At 37.8% G+C, this 18,615-nt stretch overlaps 1 protein-coding gene across 2 annotated transcripts; it reads left to right on the top strand.

Annotated features, from left to right (window-relative positions):
* The first annotated feature begins 5,600 nt into the window (after nucleotides 1-5,600).
* On the top strand, nucleotides 5,601-17,139 carry SMNDC1 (survival motor neuron domain containing 1). 2 transcript variants are annotated; one of them, XM_006938169.5, is made up of 6 exons: nucleotides 5,601-5,770; nucleotides 7,049-7,168; nucleotides 11,886-12,028; nucleotides 12,647-12,808; nucleotides 15,001-15,154; nucleotides 15,883-17,139. In XM_006938169.5, the coding sequence occupies exons 2-6, from the start codon at nucleotides 7,049-7,051 to the stop codon at nucleotides 16,018-16,020; spliced, it is 717 nt and encodes a 238-aa protein (XP_006938231.2). In that variant the 5' UTR covers nucleotides 5,601-5,770; the 3' UTR covers nucleotides 16,021-17,139. The 2 variants fall into 2 exon arrangements, with proteins under 2 accessions (XP_006938231.2, XP_011285861.1); XM_011287559.4 differs by lacking the exons at nucleotides 5,601-5,770; nucleotides 7,049-7,168 and adding an exon at nucleotides 9,815-9,953.
* Nucleotides 17,140-18,615: the final 1,476 nt, after the last annotated feature.

The following is an 18,615-nucleotide window of genomic DNA, read 5'->3' as shown; positions in this document are numbered from 1 at the left end:
AGTCAGGTTGTCCCACCATTGGTCATGCTCAATGTGATCACTAGGTTAAGTTGGTGACTGCTGAATTTCCTTACTCTCCCTTTGTAATTAAGTAATCTATGGCGTGATATTCTGCCACTTTGCAAACATCCCCCTTTCTCCTACTTCTTTACAAGATGGGTTTTAGCTTCTATTGATGATCTTTGCCTCAATTATTGGGGACTGCACATAATGATTTTTCCAATTCTATTATTCCATCTATAGGTATTGGCCAGCATTCTCCTACAAAGAAAAAAGGCCCTTCCCTCACCCTTGATTCTGAGTATCACTCTAGACTTAAGGATTTTAATGTTTATTTATTTTTGAGAGAGAGAGAGAGAGAGAGAGAGAGAGAGAGAGAGAGAGAGAGAGAACGTGAGTGGGAGAGGTGTATAGAGAGAGGGACACAGATCCAAAGCAGGCTCCAGGCTCTGAGTTGTCAGTACAGAGTCAGATGTAGGGCTTGAACTCACCAACCATGAGATCATGACCTGAGCCGAAGTCAGATGCTTAACCAACTGAGCCACCCAGGTGCCTGACTCAGGGATTCTAAAAATGCATTCAGTGCTCTGATAATCTATCACAGTCATTATTCTGTTTAGCCCAACTTGACTCACATTTGGCCACTGGAGTCAAATTGGGTTCTACGAGCTTTTGACATGATCTTATTAGTTTTGGGATACTTCCTCACTTTCTGGCAAGGTGCTCTAGGGTCACCTAAATACTTTTGTACTTTCTGTGCCTGAGACCTAAAAACAGCCATTTTTCCAAGGAATGCTGTCTCTTTATGGATAAATGTATCTAGATGTCAAGATATGGGCACTCTCCACTGGGAGAAATTATATCCCTTTTTTAAAAATTCGTATTTTTAAAAGGTTTTTAAATTTTATTTTGAGAGAAACAGAGAGAGAGAGTCAGACAGACAGACAGACAGGTAGAGAGAGAATGAGCAGGGGAGGGGCAGAAAGAGAGAGAATCCCAAGCGGGCTCTGCACAGAGAGTGCAGAGCCCGACTTGGGGCTAGAACTCACGACCTGTGAGATCATGACCTGAGCTGAAATCAAGAGTTGGATGCCTAACCGACTGAGCCACCCAGGTACCCCTATGTATACTTCTAAGACGATATATATAATAGATATGTACAATATCTATATATATATATATAGATATATATAATATATACATATAATACATCTAAGAAGTACTTACTAAGTACTTTTAAGAAGTACTTATATACATATAATACATACTTCTAAGAAGATACATATAATAGATATGTATAATATATACAGATATATATAATATATATGTCATGCATATATAGATATATATATCAATATATCCACTATATATATATACATAATAGGCAAGCCAGTAGCTTGCCCTGCAGCAAATCTCCAGGCAAACATTCAAAACATCTATTATGACTAAAGAAGGCAAAGGGCACAAGCAGCTATTATGTCTATGTACATGTCTCTACTTCATCCCTTTAGGCATTTGTCAAGATAGTAAAAAATGTGAGCAAATCTGAGGCTACCTTTTGTCAGGAAGGGATGCAGTAAAAGCTAAGCTAAAGAATACAGTCTCTCAGTTAACCAACAGTTTGTTGCATACTCTTGTGCTCTGCAGTGGGTTGGTACATTTCCAAAGGCAGCTGCTATACTTTAATTTTCTTTAGTAGTTAAAGGAAATAGCTGTATATTCTAATGACAATTTGGAGTCTTCAAATGTTATCTACCTACTAAGTTTAAAAAAAATTTTTTTTTTTACGTTTTTATTTATTTTTGAGACAGAGAGAGACAGAGCATGAATGGGGGAGGGTCAGAGAGAGAGGGAGACACAGAATCTGAAGCAGGCTCCAGGCTCTGAGCTGTCAGCACAGAGCCCGACGCGGGGCTCGAACTCACGGACCACGAGATCATGACCTGAGCCGAAGTCGGACGCCCAACCGACTGAGCCACCCAGGCGCCCCCTAAGTTTTTTTTTAATGTCTATTTTTTTAATGTCTATTTTGTCATCCCACGTGGGAGAAGGGCAGAGAGAGAGGAAGAGAGAGAATCCCAAGCAGGTTTCCACACTGTCAGTGCGGAGCCTGATGAGGGGCTCCAACTCACCAACCAAAAGTTCATGACCTAAGACGAAATCAAGAGTTGAACAATTAACCAGCTGAAATACCCAGGTGCTCCTACTTACTAGGTTTCAATAAAATAAATATCAGGTTTAAAGAACTAGAAGTTTTACAGACTTCAAGCTGTATTACAAAGCTGTAATCATCAAGACAGTATGGTACTGGCACAAGAATAGACACTCAGGTCAATGAAACAGAATAGAGAACCCAGAAACGGACCCACAAACATATGGCCAATTAATTTTTAACAAAGCAGGAAAGAATATCCAATGGAATAAAGACAGTCTCTTTAGCAAGTGATGCTGGGAAAACTGGACAGCAACATGCAGAAAAATGAACCTGGACCACCTTCTTACACCATACACAAAAATAAACTCAAAATGGATGAAAGACCTAAATGTAAGACAGGAAGCCATCAAAATCCTCCAGGAGAAAGCAAAGACCTCTTTGACCTTAGCCGCAGCAACTTCTTACTCAACACATTTCCGGAAGCAAGGGAAACAAAAGCAAAAATGAACTATTGGGACCTCATCAAAATAAAAACTTCTGCACAGCAAAGGAAACAATCAGCAAAACTAAAAGGCAACCGACAGAATGGGAGAAGATATTTGTAAATGACATATCAGATAGAGGGCTGGAATCCAAAATCTATAAAGAACTTCTCAAATTCAACACCCAAAAAACAAATAATCCAGTGAAGAAATGGACAAAAGACATGAATAGAACTTCTCCAAAGAATACATCCAGATGGCCAACTGACACATGAAAAAATGCTCAACATCACTCATCATCAGGGAAATACAAATCAAAACCACAATGAGATACCACCTCACACCTGTCAGAATGACTAACATTAACAATTCAAGCAACAACAGATGTTGGTGAGGATGCAGAGAAAATGGATCTCTTTTGCACTGCTGGTGGGAATGAAAACTGGTGCAGCCACTCAGGAAAACAGTATGGAGGTTCCTCAAAAAATTAAAAATAGAACCTACAACCCAGCAATTACACTACTAGGTATTTATCCAAGGGATACAGGTGTGCTGTTTCGAAGGGGCACATGCACCCCAATGTTTATAGCAGTACTATCAACAATAGCCAAAATATGGAAAGAACCCAAATGTCCATAGATGGATGAATGGATAAAGAAGATGTGGTATATATATATATATATATATATATATATATATATATATATATATATATATACACAAAGGAGTATTACTCGGCAATCAAAAAGAAAGAAATCTTGCCGTTCGCAACTATGCGGATGGAAGTAGAGGGTTAATATTATGCTAAGCGAAATTAGAGAAAGACAAATATCATAGGACTTCACTCCTATGAGGACTTTAAAGACAAATATCATAGGACTTCACTCCTATGAGGACTTTAAGATACAAAACAGATGAACGTAAGGGAAGGGAAACAAAAATAATATAAAAACAGGGAGGAGGACAAAAACATAAACTCTTTAATATGGAGAACAAACAGAGGGTTACTGGAGGGGTTGTAGGAGGGGGGATGGGCTAAATGGGTAAGGGGCATTAAGGAATCTACTCCTGAAATCATTGATGCACTATATGCTAACTTAGATATAAATTTAAAAAATAAGTTAAATAAAAATTAAAAAGAAAAAAAGAACTAGAAGTTTTAGATACAGCTGTTTTTGAAGAATAAACATGATCAGATTTGAATGAGAACGTTAGATAAGGAAAGTAGATTTTCACACTTCAATTGAGATGGAAATTCTGAACCCTTACTTGAAGTATCACTCTTAGTCAAAGTTTATATTTGCTCCAGTTTTGTTTCTATTGAACCATTGTGAAAATTAAATGAGTACATGTAAAGTGCTTAGAATGACGCCTGGTACATACAACTGCTATCTCTTTGTGGGAACTAAAATTAAAACTATATTGCTCCCCCCGCCGAAATATAATCTATGTTGCACAGAGGAGGGAAAGATTAAAAACAATACTGAAAACAAAAGCTATCAAGATGATCCAGAAATCCATATAGGATCTTATAATAAATACTTTCCTATTTTCTGATGGGGGGGGGCGGGTGGTTTCCATTAAGAGTTCTCTTATTTGAGAGATTTTTACACAACTGTAAAGTTTACTTTATACTCTGGGAAGATCCTCCTGGCATTAGTTCTTAAAGTACACAATTAGAATAAAAGCAGTTGTTAAAAACTACATTATATTTTAAACAAATTTCTATTATGTTAAGGAATTACATCCTTTCTGGTCTTCCCTCTTAATTCTAGCAACACACTGCTGCCCTCTGCAGCATTTTCAATTCTTACAAATTGCCACTCAATTATCACAAATCTAGTTTCCATCTCTATAAAGGTTATCTGACTAAATAAGAGAGATATATGTCTGTGTATGTAGGGAAGAAAAGAGAAGACCCCTTCAAAAAAGCAAGAAGGCATTAAAGCAAGATGTCACAGTCCAAAAGAGCCCATCTGAGAGGAGGACCTTCTTGAACGGTCCAGCAAAAGACCCCAATTCGCCTGGGAAGGTTCCTTCCTGGCATTCATATAGCCTCTTTGTCACAGGACTTTCTTTTTAACTGGAAAAAAACAAACGGTATACGTATGGAAAAAATTTTAAAAGGATAAACAGTAAAAAGGATAATCAGTGAAAATATTTCGCTTCCATTCCAAACCTCTAGATAGGTTTATGTATCCGTCTAGAAAGAGTATATATTAGAAACATAGACAATGCGCATTGCTTTTTAAACATAAATGCAAGTATTCACATCATTCTGCTCATCATTTAATACTGTAACTTGGAGATTGTTCCCTATCAGGCGAGATTAACCTATATACAATTTACTTTATTAAAACCAAGTAGGTTGTAACAAAATAGGTTTTAAATAAATCAACCTCTTCTCCAACAGGTTCTGCTACAATTTAATTGGCTTTTGGTAAAGCGATGGCTGTCAAATTTGGGCTGACATTGGTATCACCTGGAGCGCTTGTTAAACTAGGCTGCTGAGCCACCTCGAGATTCTGATTCAGTAGGTGTGGGATGGGTGCTGAGAATTTGCATTTGTAATAAATTACCAGGAACTAGGTTGCCGGGACCACATTTTGCGAACCAACCCTAGTATAAACGCTGCACTAAACGCCGTTCCTCCCAACTCCCAGCACCACTAGTCTAGGAAGGAACACGCGATTACTCCCTCGGGAATTTAAGCAATGGCCCAAGGGGACCAATTCCTACGAAAGGCAACGTCTCTCGACTCTCAGCAGAAATTGAGATAAGCCAGACCTACATCCGGCGCCTGGCGCGGCCCACCTACGCCATTTCCTTCCAACGAAGCTCCGCCCAGTCCGCGTCCCTAACGCCAGTAAGGCTGGGCCGCCCAGAGAACGCTGGGAATCGCGTGAGTAGGGCGACCTTTCGCGAGGCTTTCAACGTTCGCGAGATTTCACCTGCTTCTGTCTTTTCCTCCTTCCAGTCTCCAGCTTTTTTCCCCTCCCCCTCATCGCCGAGCAAGTTCTGTTTCAGATCTAGTCGCCCTGTTGTTGCCGCGGAGATTTTTTTTTTCCCTTTGCTGCCGCCGCTGTCGCCGTCTCGACCCCTTCTTGCCGCCCTGCCCCCAACCCCACACAAGGTAAAGAACCGGGTGAGGCAGCCCGCAGGGCCTCGCTAGGCCTCGGCCTCTCTCGAGTTGAAGCGGAGGCCTGAGGCCGAGGAGTGGGCCGCCCTGGAGAGGCCTGGGCGCCGGCAGGGACGTTGGGAGCCCGGCCACCTCTCCCAGCCAGGGTTTTGGGCCCTGCGCTGTCCCGGGTGGGGCTCGGGCCTCGGGCCTCGGTGTCGTGGCGGCGAACGAGGCTAACCCCGGAAACCCGTCGTCGGGTGGGGTGGGGACGCGGGAGGCCTCTTTAGGACGCCCTCGGCCGTTCTGTGCCGAGCGTGTTGGGGTGGGGGGGGGGGGTGAGGCTCTGGACCCGCTGGGGTCCGCTCCGTTTGTGTTTTCGGTTTCCCTGGAGATTGTGTTTGCATGTCGAGGTCTGAAATAATGGACCAGTTGTGGCGGGCCCCGAGGTGTTGGGTGACTGGGAGGAGAGCAGGCAGGCTCGCGGTAGCCCCCTTGGAGCCCTTCCAAGCTTCCAGGCTGTCGTTGGACGGGAGTCGTAAACACAGAGAAGGATCCTCGGAAACCCGGCGTGTTTGCTTTGTAAATCGAGAAAGGATTCTTTTATCTTACTTTCCGGAGAAGAATGAGCCAGATTTGGTGAAAGGCACGCTCCTTAGAATGCCTAACTGGGATAGTATTGGTGCGGTTTCTCTGAAGACGCTGCATCGACAGTATTTAAGTGACTGGGGTTTTTTGGGGGTTGGTTTGTTGGTTTGTTTGCTCTGGGAAGAGGTTCTAAACACGCTAACTGAAGAGCTCGTGTACAGAGAATTTTTTATGTAGTTAATCCAAAAGCTATTTGTATTTTGTTCTGGAAGTTTTCTCTAGTGCTTCAAAATATTTTTGTCGGCAGTCTTTGACTCTTCCAACCGATTAGTGCTGCCCCCCCCCCTTTTTTTTTTTTTGGTGAAGATGTAACAACTCAGCCAAATACAGTGTCTTCCTTGTTAACACAAGTTTAAAAAATAGAAATTCTCCTTTTCCCTTTTATCTTAGCTCTTATTTTCTGTTTCTGTGTGGAATTTATCTGACAAGTTTATACTCTGCAGAATTCATTGCCTTGATGTTTGGGTTTGGCTCACAGCTTTTCTCAGAACTAAGTGTAAAGGTAATGGTGAGGAGCTGCAGCAATGACTTCTATGAAGGAGTTGGGAGCAAAACTGGTAAAGATTAAGTCAGGCAGACAGGAAGTTATTTTTTATGGTGTTTTTTGTTCAGTTTTCATGGTCTTACCCTTTTTGTTTTCCCTAGATGTCAGAGGATCTAGCAAAACAGCTGGCAAGCTACAAAGCTCAACTCCAGCAAGTTGAAGCTGCATTGTCTGGAAATGGAGAAAATGAAGATTTGCTGAAATTAAAGAAAGATTTACAAGTAAGTATCAGAGGACGCTAATAGTTATATTGTTTGAAAAAAAGTATTTGTGTTTTTCAGATGGTTTCTTGCATAGAATCCAAAGCACAATTCGGAGTGTTTCTCCCGCTATCCTCCCTTGTGTGTAAACGTGTATATGCACATAGGTGTATATTGCTCACAGAAGTAGGGTTGCCGCTTCCTCAGTTGTATACATCGAAATGAGTAAAGCATTGTTCTTTGTTGTGTAAATTTTATATGCTCATATAATTTTTTAAAAATCAGAGTTGATTTAACTTTACAGTGGAAAGTACTTTTATTTTTAAAGATCTGGCAAAAGAAATTTAGTTCCAAAGGTAACTAAAAGGACAAAAATAATATGGAATTAAAAATGTTAATTGTACTGGAATGAAAACAAATGTGGAAGAATTTTATAAATGACTAAAAAAATGAGAAAAATGTAACATGATTAGGGTTCTTTTTAATGTCACAAGGTTCTTGAACATGAAATAAGAGTGTATGTGTGTTTCAAAGCTAGCAGGTAAACATATTGAAAACACATTATAAAAATATTTAAGGAGATACTTGTTTTCTGCATAAATGTTACATAATGTTTGAATTTAAGGGTAGATTTTACAGTGTAGTTGTTGGCGCTTGTTGAGGTTAAATTGATGTGGAAAGGAGATCTTAATTTGTTTTGTCATGGAAGAGTTCCGTAGGTATGAAACTTGCTTTTTAAAATTTGCACTGGGGTTTCAAGACAGACAAAACCATTATAGTAAATATCTGTTGTTTCTTAGAACATTATGTTAATAAAAATACTGTATATATGTACATGTGTATTACTTCATTTTAAAAAATTTTGAGAACTTAAAATTTTGAACCTGATTATTTTGAAAATTTTAAAAGGTATTTTGGTTAGATGGTCTTTACTGATTCAGTACAAAACTCGAATCATCTTTATCCTATCTAAATTCTTTCCCTCCCTTTATCATCCTCTTGCCCATTAACATTAATATTTTAGGGCTATTAGAACTGCAAATGAATGAAACTTATTTGAAATGGTGTCCAGATACAGGACTTTGAAAGGATTTATCTGGACATAATTAAAATGAGTTGAATATTTTCAGGTTTAAGTTGTAGATTTAGGATAAACTTGCCTGAGTTGCAGTAGTATGTGGTTTTTAAAAACACAGAAAACAAGACCCATCTTCAGTATGTAGAAGTCAGGCCATTGAATTTCAGAGTGCCAGTCAATAATTAAAAGATGTTTTGGGAGTAGTTTCTCCCATTCCTAGGCCAGCTTTCTGCTTGCTTCAAAGAAGGATCCTGGCATGCATCTTGTTTTACCAACTTAAAAGCAGTCCTTTTTTTCTTTGAAGAAAATAAACCATTGTCAATATTGTGTATATTGCTTCCTGGGCAGTTGGAGGAGGGATATATGTGGAACTGGTGGAGGGGGAGTTGGGAGTGAAGGTTGAAACAACATTATTGTGAGGTCTTTTTAATGTTTCTGGAATGAATTGTCAGGGTCCAGGCAGAATTGCCTTGCTATGACATGATCTATAGTGGAAGTATTATAGGGAGAGAGGCCATTGTGGTAGGCATTGTGGTAAGCACATAAATGGCTTATTTAGGGTTCAGTTAGTAATGGTTATTTATCCGTAAAATACCCATTTAGAACAGCACTGTTTACAGTAGAACTTTCTGTGATGATGGAAACGTTCTGTATCTACTGTAGTACTGGAGCCACTAGGGACAATTAAATATTTGAACTGTAGCTAGGATAGCTGAAGAACTGAATTCTTAATTTTATTTTAGTAGCCACATGTGAGTACCATATTGGATAGCACAGATTTAGAAGCTCAAGTTCTAAAACTTCAGATAGTAGTAATATAGTACGTTTTTCCTGACCAGACGTGATCACGATTTCTTTCGCTCTTATTTTGTCATGAAAACAAATTTTTCATTTTGGTTTACTAGATACAGGTCTGTTTTGAACTGAAAATTAGAGATGGAAGGCATCATTGAAGATTAAAGTTCTGAAAAGTGTTTACATATCTGCTTCCACCTAGTAATTGTCTCCACTGACTATAGTTATAGCTTCTGTTTTGTCGTGGGTTTTTTAAAAATAATTTTCCTTTTTTTCTCTTCTCTATTTTCTGGGATATACCTCATACCTTGGATATTTAATTCTGCCTTTTATATTTGCTGAAAAGTTGTTCAGACTGATGACTGAGTTTGTGGCCTTCTTTATTTTGTGTTCCTTTAGTGGAATGTCTTTATCCTGGTTTTAAATTTGTTTCCCCTTTCATTTATGACAAAGTGCTTTCCTACATTTTCTCATTGACTTCATTTTGCCAGTAAGGCTTCCACATTTATATGTACTGTCTTTCATATAGAATACAGTTACTCAGCAGGCAGCACATTAATCTACTGAAGTCCTAATTGCCTTTTTTCACTTAAAAAAGTAGGTATAGTAAAATCTAGGCTAGCTTTTACTAGCTCCCGAGGCAGTCTGTGATAATCACAAAAATAGTCAATTTATTAGGCTGTTTTGCTGAATAAACTGGTTCTAAAGGAGGCAGGGGTCAAGTCACTTGTCTCATATATTACAGTGGCTCTCTGCATCCCCGAAACGCCTTCCTTCAGTAAGCAGAGTGCTTGAGTGCACCCTTTGACCTGCTGATATGTAGATCACAACATCTGATGCTTCCTGGAATTGCCGATTACTGTAACTGCTGCCCATCTGTCGATGAAGGAGCAGTTTCAGAACTCAGACTTGGGGGAGGAAAAGTAATTAATGGTATGTACCTTTAAGAACCCCCTCATACATAAAATAGTTTCTCTAATACTTTGGTCCATATGCACATGTAAAGAAAACATTGAAAGGGTCTTCATAGTTTGTTGGGAGGGGTATGTAAAACATGGCAAAATGAAAGGACAACTAGGGATAAGCCCTGGATTTTTTTTAAAGTGTCACTTCAGTGCAGGGCTCTGAAAATTATTGTAACATGCACAGCTTTTCAGGACCCTTTGGTGAAACTGTAATTTCCTTAGGAAAATAAAATGGCAAGATGCTCTGTCTTAAGAGAGGTAGAATCTAAATCAGAGACCTACAAATGCAGAAATCATGTTTGTGTTTTAGTTAAATGGAATTATTTAATGATAAGGATTGTATTGGCTCTCGAGTCAAGGATTATATTCCTGGCCTTAATAGTAATCGATTAAAAACAAGACTGGACAGTTTATTCTTCTTTGTATAGTACCTGATCTATTTATTTGGAAATTCTTTGCCTTATTTGCAAAGGATTATCTAATTAAAAGGCATTTGAATAGCTATTTGGTACCTAATAAAATGTCATTTAAGATACTATACTGAATTTTTAATTCAAATCTGAGTTAGCCTAGTTTTTCTATTTACAAAACAGGCCTTTCTCCAAGGGCTTACGCCCCCCCCCCCTTTTTTGAAGGCTCAAATATTAGTTTTTCAGAAATAGCCAGGAAGATTTAGAATCTTTAGGAAAGAGGTAATATATAACTTCTTGGCTACTGAACCAGCTACTATTATAAAACTTCAGTGGGAGACATAAACTCAGTATAGAGTTTAACTTTGCTACTTTTTCTCCCAAAACACTGTGATGTTTTAAGGTATTTTATATGTAGCAGTTGGGGAACGGGTATGTGAGTTTTTAAAATAAATCATATAAGGTAATACATAACATAGATCTTCACTGGAGTGAAAAAAGCAGATAGGTAGCAAAATCTGGCCATTTGTACTATATCTTTTAAGTTTTTTAACTAACCGTACCAAACACCCTTGAATGAAGCCAATAAGTGTAAGCCTGAAATAGAGAAAATATTTGCCACACAGGCAGGTATTGCCTGCCTATGTGTGTTACATTTATTTTTTCCTTTTAAATGAAGCTGTGCTAATGTGCTTTTTAGAATATTTTAAATCTGACCTGGTAATTTGCTTATCTGGATGGGGTAAGTTTTATAATAAGTGACTAGGAAGACTACTGGCTTTTTCTATATGCCTATAATACTTTAGTAGAAATAGGTATTACTAATAAGGTTGCTTCAAGTGTTTCGGGTTTGATTTTTTTTTTTTTTTTGATGGGGGTGGGGAACATGGCTGGAGAGTTAATACTACTGCCAATAATGCCCTGTAAAACAATCCAGTTGCATGAAATACATGTGACAAAGATAGAAGATAAAAGTGATCTTGAATCTAGTTCAGTCCCTCATAATTGATTGTTTCTCATATTAGATCTCTTTAGCTAAAACAGGCACTTAGAAATAATGCCATGGTAGGGGCACCTTGCTGGCTTAGTCAGTAGAACAAGCGACTCCTGATAATAGGGTCAGGAGTTCAAACCCCATGTTGGGTGTAGAGCTTACTTAAAAAAAGAAAGAGAAAGAGAGAGGAAGAAAGAAAGGAAGAATGGTATAAGCTCAAGTCTGCCGCTTTCTGTTAGTATTTGAGGTTAATTGAAAGGCAACTGTGGGTTTAAATCCCAGTTCCACCACTGTATAAAATATTGTATCTTAGTTTCTACATGAGGATAATCATAGTACCTACATCATAGTATCGTTATGAACTACAAGTAGATTTATGTAGTGTACTTAATAAGTGCTTTATGGTGGAGAGCTAAAGTCATCAAAATAAAAACCTGTTGAAAGGTGATAAGCAAATTATAAAAATAATGCTATGGTTTTTGTTTTTTCTTTTTAGGAAGTTATAGAACTAACCAAAGACCTTCTGTCAACTCAGCCTTCTGAAACTCTTGCAAGTTCAGACAGTTTTGCTTCTACTCAGCCCACTCATTCATGGAAAGTAGGAGACAAGTGTATGGCAATCTGGAGTGAAGATGGACAGTAAGTGTAGAAAAAAACTCTAACTATAACATGAAATAATAAAATACAATGGTAAGAAGTTTTTATTCAGTTTGAACTACCCTGTGTTAATCTTTCTGTATAGCCAATATGATTTGTAAAGTCAATTTGATTCTTGGGTGGTTACCACTATAATACAGTTTAGTTTTTAGCTTTACAGTAAATTTTGGGGCAGTTGGTGGGCTTGGATCCTAGAGGACAGAAAAATCAAAGCAGAGGAAAATGAATGGTAGTTAAAAAATAATCCTAATTTCTTCCTCAGATTGAAAATTGAGTGAATGGTTGGCTATCTTAGACTTACGTGAAGCACATACATTGAAGTTATTCCTATAAAAAAAATCTTTTCTCAGAGAGATAGACTAAAGCACATTTAATAGACATGTAGGAGACTTTCCTGACAATATTTTGATTAGGAACCCCCTTTTTTTTGATAGTAGATGGCTAACTCCAACTACTGTTTGTATTATCTTTACCAAAGAGCCAACTGATTACAGAAGTTCCATTTTAGACACATGTAATAGTTGAATCACTGCAGTGTAAGTCTTATAGGTTGAGTACTAAACCTTTACTCACCTGCTTACAGTCATGATATCTTTACAGGTGTTATGAAGCCGAGATTGAGGAGATAGATGAAGAAAATGGCACCGCTGCAATCACCTTTGCTGGCTATGGCAATGCTGAAGTGACTCCACTGTTGAACCTCAAACCTGTAGAAGAAGGAAGGAAGGCAAAGGAGGACAGTGGCAACAAGCCCATGTCAAAGTAAGTGACTTTGACTTTAGCAGTTTAAATGTAATCTTCCCCATTTTGGTATTTGAGGCAGTCTGTGGAATTCACGCAGGCTAGATTAGGGTGAGAATGTTAAAATACTCCTTATCGTTGTTTTGAAGATTAGCTGTATAGGGTCAGCACTGTATGTGTATACCTAGGTAAAGTGAAGACATTTTGGTTCCCACTTAGGCATTCAGTAAACATTTCTTAAGAAGATAATATGTACCTCTCACTGAACCATGTGCTAGAGTTATACCATAGTGAAGACAACCAACTTGGACCTTGTCCTGATTGAGTTTATAGTCTAGAGAAGAAAGCACAAAATTAAAGGAGAATTTTAATAGTAAATTATAGAAGTTACTAAGGGAACATGATGGGTACTTTAAGGGAACAGAGGAAAGATACCTAAACTGTACTTTAGTCATCGGGGCAAATTTCTTTGAGAAAATGACATCTAAACTGAGATTTGAAAAGAAAAGGAGTTAGCTAGGTAATGAACTTGAAGGTATGACCTTGGGCAAACTTTTTAACTTCTTTCCTCGTTTGTAAAACAGGGTTGATAGTATCTATTTTGTAGGGTTCTGAGGATTAAGTGTTAGCATTAATAAAGCATGTGGTACAGTTCTTGATAACGTAGTAAGAGTTTAGTAAATGTTTATTTAAAGAAAACAAGGTGGGAACATAGAGGTAACGGAAACAAATTCCTATAGTGAAAATAGGGCTTGAAGATGGGTGGTTTGACAAGAGCTTAGAGGTTGAGGCCAAATCACAAAGAGCTTGACAGCCACTGATGTATTTCAAATAGAGGAGATAATATGATCATAGTTGAGCTTTCAAATAATCCCTGACAGCCGAGGGAAAGCAGCTAGTGCAGTGATCAGGTGTGAGGTAATGGTGTCCTGAACTCAGGGAGCAGCAGTGGGAGGATAGAGAAGTGTATGGCTTGACCTGTATATGAGGTAGAATCAACATTTTAATGAACTTACATTTTCCACAGTTTTCTCTTTCTGGATTTTTCAACAGTTTTGTTGTTTTAAGTAGGCTCCATGACCAGCATGGAGCAACGTGAGGCTTGAACTCAGGGCCCTGAAATTTAAGACCTGGGTTGGACACTTAACCAACTGAGCCACCCAGGCGCCCCTCAAGACTTTAAAAAGTTGCTACATAAGTAAATATATTTGAGCTTGGGGAAACTAGATCACCTGAGTATCCCAATAAAAAAATCAGACTGTAGGGGCGCCTGGGTGGCTCATTCAGTTAAACGTCCGACTTCAGCTTAGGTCATGATCTTGCGGTTTGTGGGTTCGAGCCCTGCATCGGCCTCTGTGCTGACAGCTCAGAGCCTGGAGCCTGCTTGGGTTGCTGTCTCTCTCTGCCCCTTCCCCACTCGTACTCTCTTTCTCTCTCTCCCAAAAATAAACAAACATTAAAAAAAAAAGTAAAAAATCAGACCGTAGAACAATGTAACATCGCTCTATTTTTAGTCTTTGACATCTGTGTAAAAAAGCCACCCTTAGCTTCATAGTGATGATTACATGATACAAAGACCTCTAGATTGTATTGCTTCTTTTTTAAAGACCTCATCATCCTGTTGGTGAGAAGTCAGTATGTAAACTGAGCAGAAATTATTGAGAGAGCTTTAGGCTCTGATCCTAGATAGAGGAGTGTTTTTGAAAACCCCAGTTTTTGTTTTTAAGAATTTTAAGCTGTGATTTTCCTTTGTTCTGTACTCTTCTAGTCTAGATGAAATAGTTTTATCTGCATTGCATCTCTATATAGTTTTGCAAAATGCAGCATAAAGTTGCTATCCATTTAGAAAAGGATAAAGGTTTAGATCTCTATTAACATTAAAACTCATTCTAAGGCACATCTGGCAAAAGTGATGTAAATGTCAGAAAGTCCTAGTTTAAATATTTGATTTGAATGGGTAATAGATTATAGATATGGTTTGAAAGCTTCCAAGGATGCTGTGTATCTCAAATAACCTTACGTAGTAATACTGGGTGATTGGCACTGTTGATGTTTAGTGCTTCTATTCATGGAATGTGTAGGTTTATTATGGGTTTTTGTTGTTGTTGTTGTTGTTCTGGGGTTTTGTTTTTGTTTTTTGCACTGCTAAATATCTCTAAAGAAATCATCTATTAAATCTTAAGAGTTGACATTTAGCTGTTATATCCACACAGAAAAGAAATGATTGCCCAGCAGCGTGAATATAAAAAGAAGAAAGCTTTGAAAAAAGCACAGAGAATAAAAGAACTTGAGCAGGAAAGAGAGGACCAGAAGGTGAAATGGCAACAGTTTAACAATAGAGCCTATTCTAAAAACAAAAAAGGCCAGGTTAGTAAATCCTTTCATCATACTTCATAAACTTGAAAAGTATAACTGTCATTAAAATAACTTTAAAATGAAAAAGGGGGGGGGTGTGCACCTGGGGTGGCTCAGTCAGTTAAGCATCCAACTTCGGCTCAGGTAATGATCTCACAGTTTGTGGGTTCGAGCCCTGCGTCAGGCTGTGTGCTGACAGCTTGGAGCCTGGAGCCTGCTTCAGATTCTGTCTCCCTCTCTCTCTCTGCCCCTCCCCCACTCATGCTCGCGCGCTCTCTCTCTCTCTCTCTCTCTCTCTCTCTCTCTCTCTCTCTCTCTCTCTCTCAAAAATAAACATTAAAAAATAAATGAAAAAATGTGGTACATAGGTTCAAAAGATCATAGCTGGGTCTTGTTATCATAATCCTCTTCAATCTTCCATTTGGCTTATTGCAAAATATCTCCATTAGCCATGGTCTCTGCAATAGAAACACTATGAGAGAGTTTATATCAGGAATTACAAAAGATCTAGATTGTTTACCCTTCTATAAATTAAAATTTGAAAAACTGTTTGGTACCTAACATACCCTTAGAGGGAGTGTGGTGAATCCTACCTGTTTGTTAACCTGCTTTATATGCTGGGGATCTCTGGTAGATTTTATTTAAAAGAGCACTCCAGTTCTCTTGATGTACTTAAGTGTATCATAGAAATTTTGTTCCCCCAAAACTAATCAAAATGGTTTCTGTTTTATTTCCACTAGGTTAAAAGGAGTATTTTTGCTTCACCTGAGAGTGTAACCGGCAAAGTTGGAGTAGGAACTTGTGGAATTGCTGATAAACCTATGACACAATATCAGGATACCTCTAAATACAATGTCAGGCATTTGATGCCTCAATAATCAGAAAAACTGTTGGATTTCATCTCTGCAGGGCTTTACATTTACCTTTTTATCCTTATATTTTTCTAAAGGTAAATTATTTGTTAGATGAGTAAGGAAGATACCATTGTCGTCCTTGTTTGACTTCAATAGAATGAAACTTGAAGAAATTGCATTTGATAACTGCTATTCATTTAACTTTTGTTACTACTACCACAGTTTCCTCAAAGTTTGTTGAATAAAGCAACTTTTCTAGATAGATGCTGCATAAATACAGCACTTAGATGAATTGTTGATCTTCCTAATATCAGGCCCTTACTTAATGGATGGTGTATACATTTTGTGAAGTCCTAACTTGGAATACTCAGATCTTTGAACTTGCCACATATTGTAGCAATTCACTGGAACATCAAGGCAAAATACCAACCTGTTAAAGAGCTCTTTTATCTTCAACGTAAACCTAGCTATTGCCTAATTAAGCCTAGAAATATGTTAATTTGTAAATGGCAAACTTTGTTTTGAGGTTTTTCCTTCAATAATTTGTTTGCTAAGCCTATTAGGCTATCTCTAAAATTGATTCAGCTTTTACATTCTTTCCACTGAGTTTTATGTAATAAGAAACCATGTTTAGGACCTGCTACCTTTTCTAAGGTGGTGTTTTTTTTTTTTTAATGTTTGCTCTTTTCCTGTGTTGATTTTTCCCTTATGGTAGTGGTACCATTTTTTGGATGTGTAATGTTTATATAAGAAAACAAAAAGCTGATGTATAGCCCTGTATACAGTGTAGATACTATTTTTGTAAAAAAACAAAAAACAAAAAAACCAAGGCTAAATTAATGAACAAGAATACTGAATGTTTCATCATTAAAAATTTACTGTATTTCTTGTGCATTAATCTGACCATAATTTCCCTGTATATTATGTTCATGTAGCTGAGTTTGTAATTTTTGTTAACTAGATCAAGTTGTCAGCATTTGTTGGTTTAAGTGAACATCACAGTTATCCTGAGTTGAGTTTAAGCCAAATATATGCATAGTAAAATGTCTTCCTATTACTGGAAGATGGTGATTTTTAGGATATGTGTTAATTTCAGTTTTTTGTATGTTTAACTTTTATTAAATAAAGTGTTTTTAAAATCTCCAGGATGTGTTAACAGAAGGGTGGTGAAGTCCTAGCTGGCAGCATTGATCTAGTGATTAAGCTTCAGTGTACATGCATTCATCATTTCCACAGAAAAGAGAATATTGAGTGTGTGATAAAGGTTTCAATAAATCCTTACGTACTTCTTCCATTAGATATAAGACATTGGATCCTAAAGGACAAACTATTTTTATTTTAAGGGTTTGTGCTGTGTATAGAGGTGTTTGTAAATTTTTGGTAAGGGGGGAAATAAAAATTTTAATTTAATGAATTTTAATTATTTTGGCAAATTGAAACTTAGGAGGACAATGGTGAGAAGTAGAATTCTTTATATTGCCCCTTCTCCTCCCTCCCAACCCAGGAGGATCACTGTTTTCCTTTCTATAACTTATGGCCACAGGGTAGAATTTGTAGGACAGAATGCAAGGTGAAGTCTTTCTTAAATACATGGCACAAATTACAACAGAAAGGGGCTACTTAGCCTGAAGAACTCCTAAAAATACACTGTTCTTGTAACCGGTGTAACAAGCATCTTAAGAACTAATAATGGTATCTTTGAAGGATTGCAAGGAAACTCTAAAAAGCACTTGGAAGGAAATTTGGTATAATTGTGTCACCACACAAAATGGATTTTGGTGAGATTATCTTGGCATGTTTGTTGGAATAGTAATTTCACCTGGTGTTTGTGTAGGCAAGACTCTTGTGTTGAGACTTGTATCTCCTTTGACCCAAAGAGTCACATTTAATTTCTGCACATTTAATTCTGGAGGGGCTTTGCAGGAGAGAAAAGGAATAAAGGTGACCACACTATATAAAACATTAAAAAAAAAAAAGTGTATAGCACAGGAGTCTTTGTGTCAAAGACCTAGATATGGCCCTTTGAAAAGTCCTGGTGTCAAGATGATAACAGTGTTTCTGGACTAAACTAAAAGGATCCCTAGGGACATGGAGTATCTGTCTCCTAGTGTGAGGTTTTAATGAGAAGCATGATACCAGTGGTATTTTACAAATGAAGGTGGCTAAGTTCAATACTCTTAAATTAAATCAAATATGACACTGTCTTATGGAGCTCTGTTATAAAATGTAATTTCCCCCCTGTCAAGAAAGGAGTCTTGAAGCTCTGATGAAACTGAATAAACCATTTGTCATGTACAGCCCCCAAGTAGCTGTCATGGATCTTCTCAAAACTTGACATTTGACTTTGTTATTGACTATTTCAAGGAAAGAACAGTCCCAACCCCCTCCCCCCCAAAAAAACCCAAATAATTACATTTAAAATTTTAATGTCACAGATAACAAATGCTTTTTTAATTAACATGTAGAAAGGCCATAGAGGACTCAGGAGCCAGACTGCTGATTGAATCCTGGCCCATTTGTAACCTGTGTGCATAACTCTTCTTTGCCTTAGTTTTCTCAGCTGTAGAATGAGAGTGTGTTTCATTAGGTTGTAAGGATGAGTGAGTTAATATGTGTAAA

The sequence above is a fragment of the Felis catus genome, chromosome D2 (assembly GCF_018350175.1).
Source record: "Felis catus isolate Fca126 chromosome D2, F.catus_Fca126_mat1.0, whole genome shotgun sequence".
In the NCBI taxonomy this organism is placed as follows: domain Eukaryota; kingdom Metazoa; phylum Chordata; class Mammalia; order Carnivora; family Felidae; genus Felis; species Felis catus.
The sequence above is the reverse complement of the archived record's forward strand: the minus strand, read 5'-3'. Positions and strand labels throughout refer to the sequence as shown.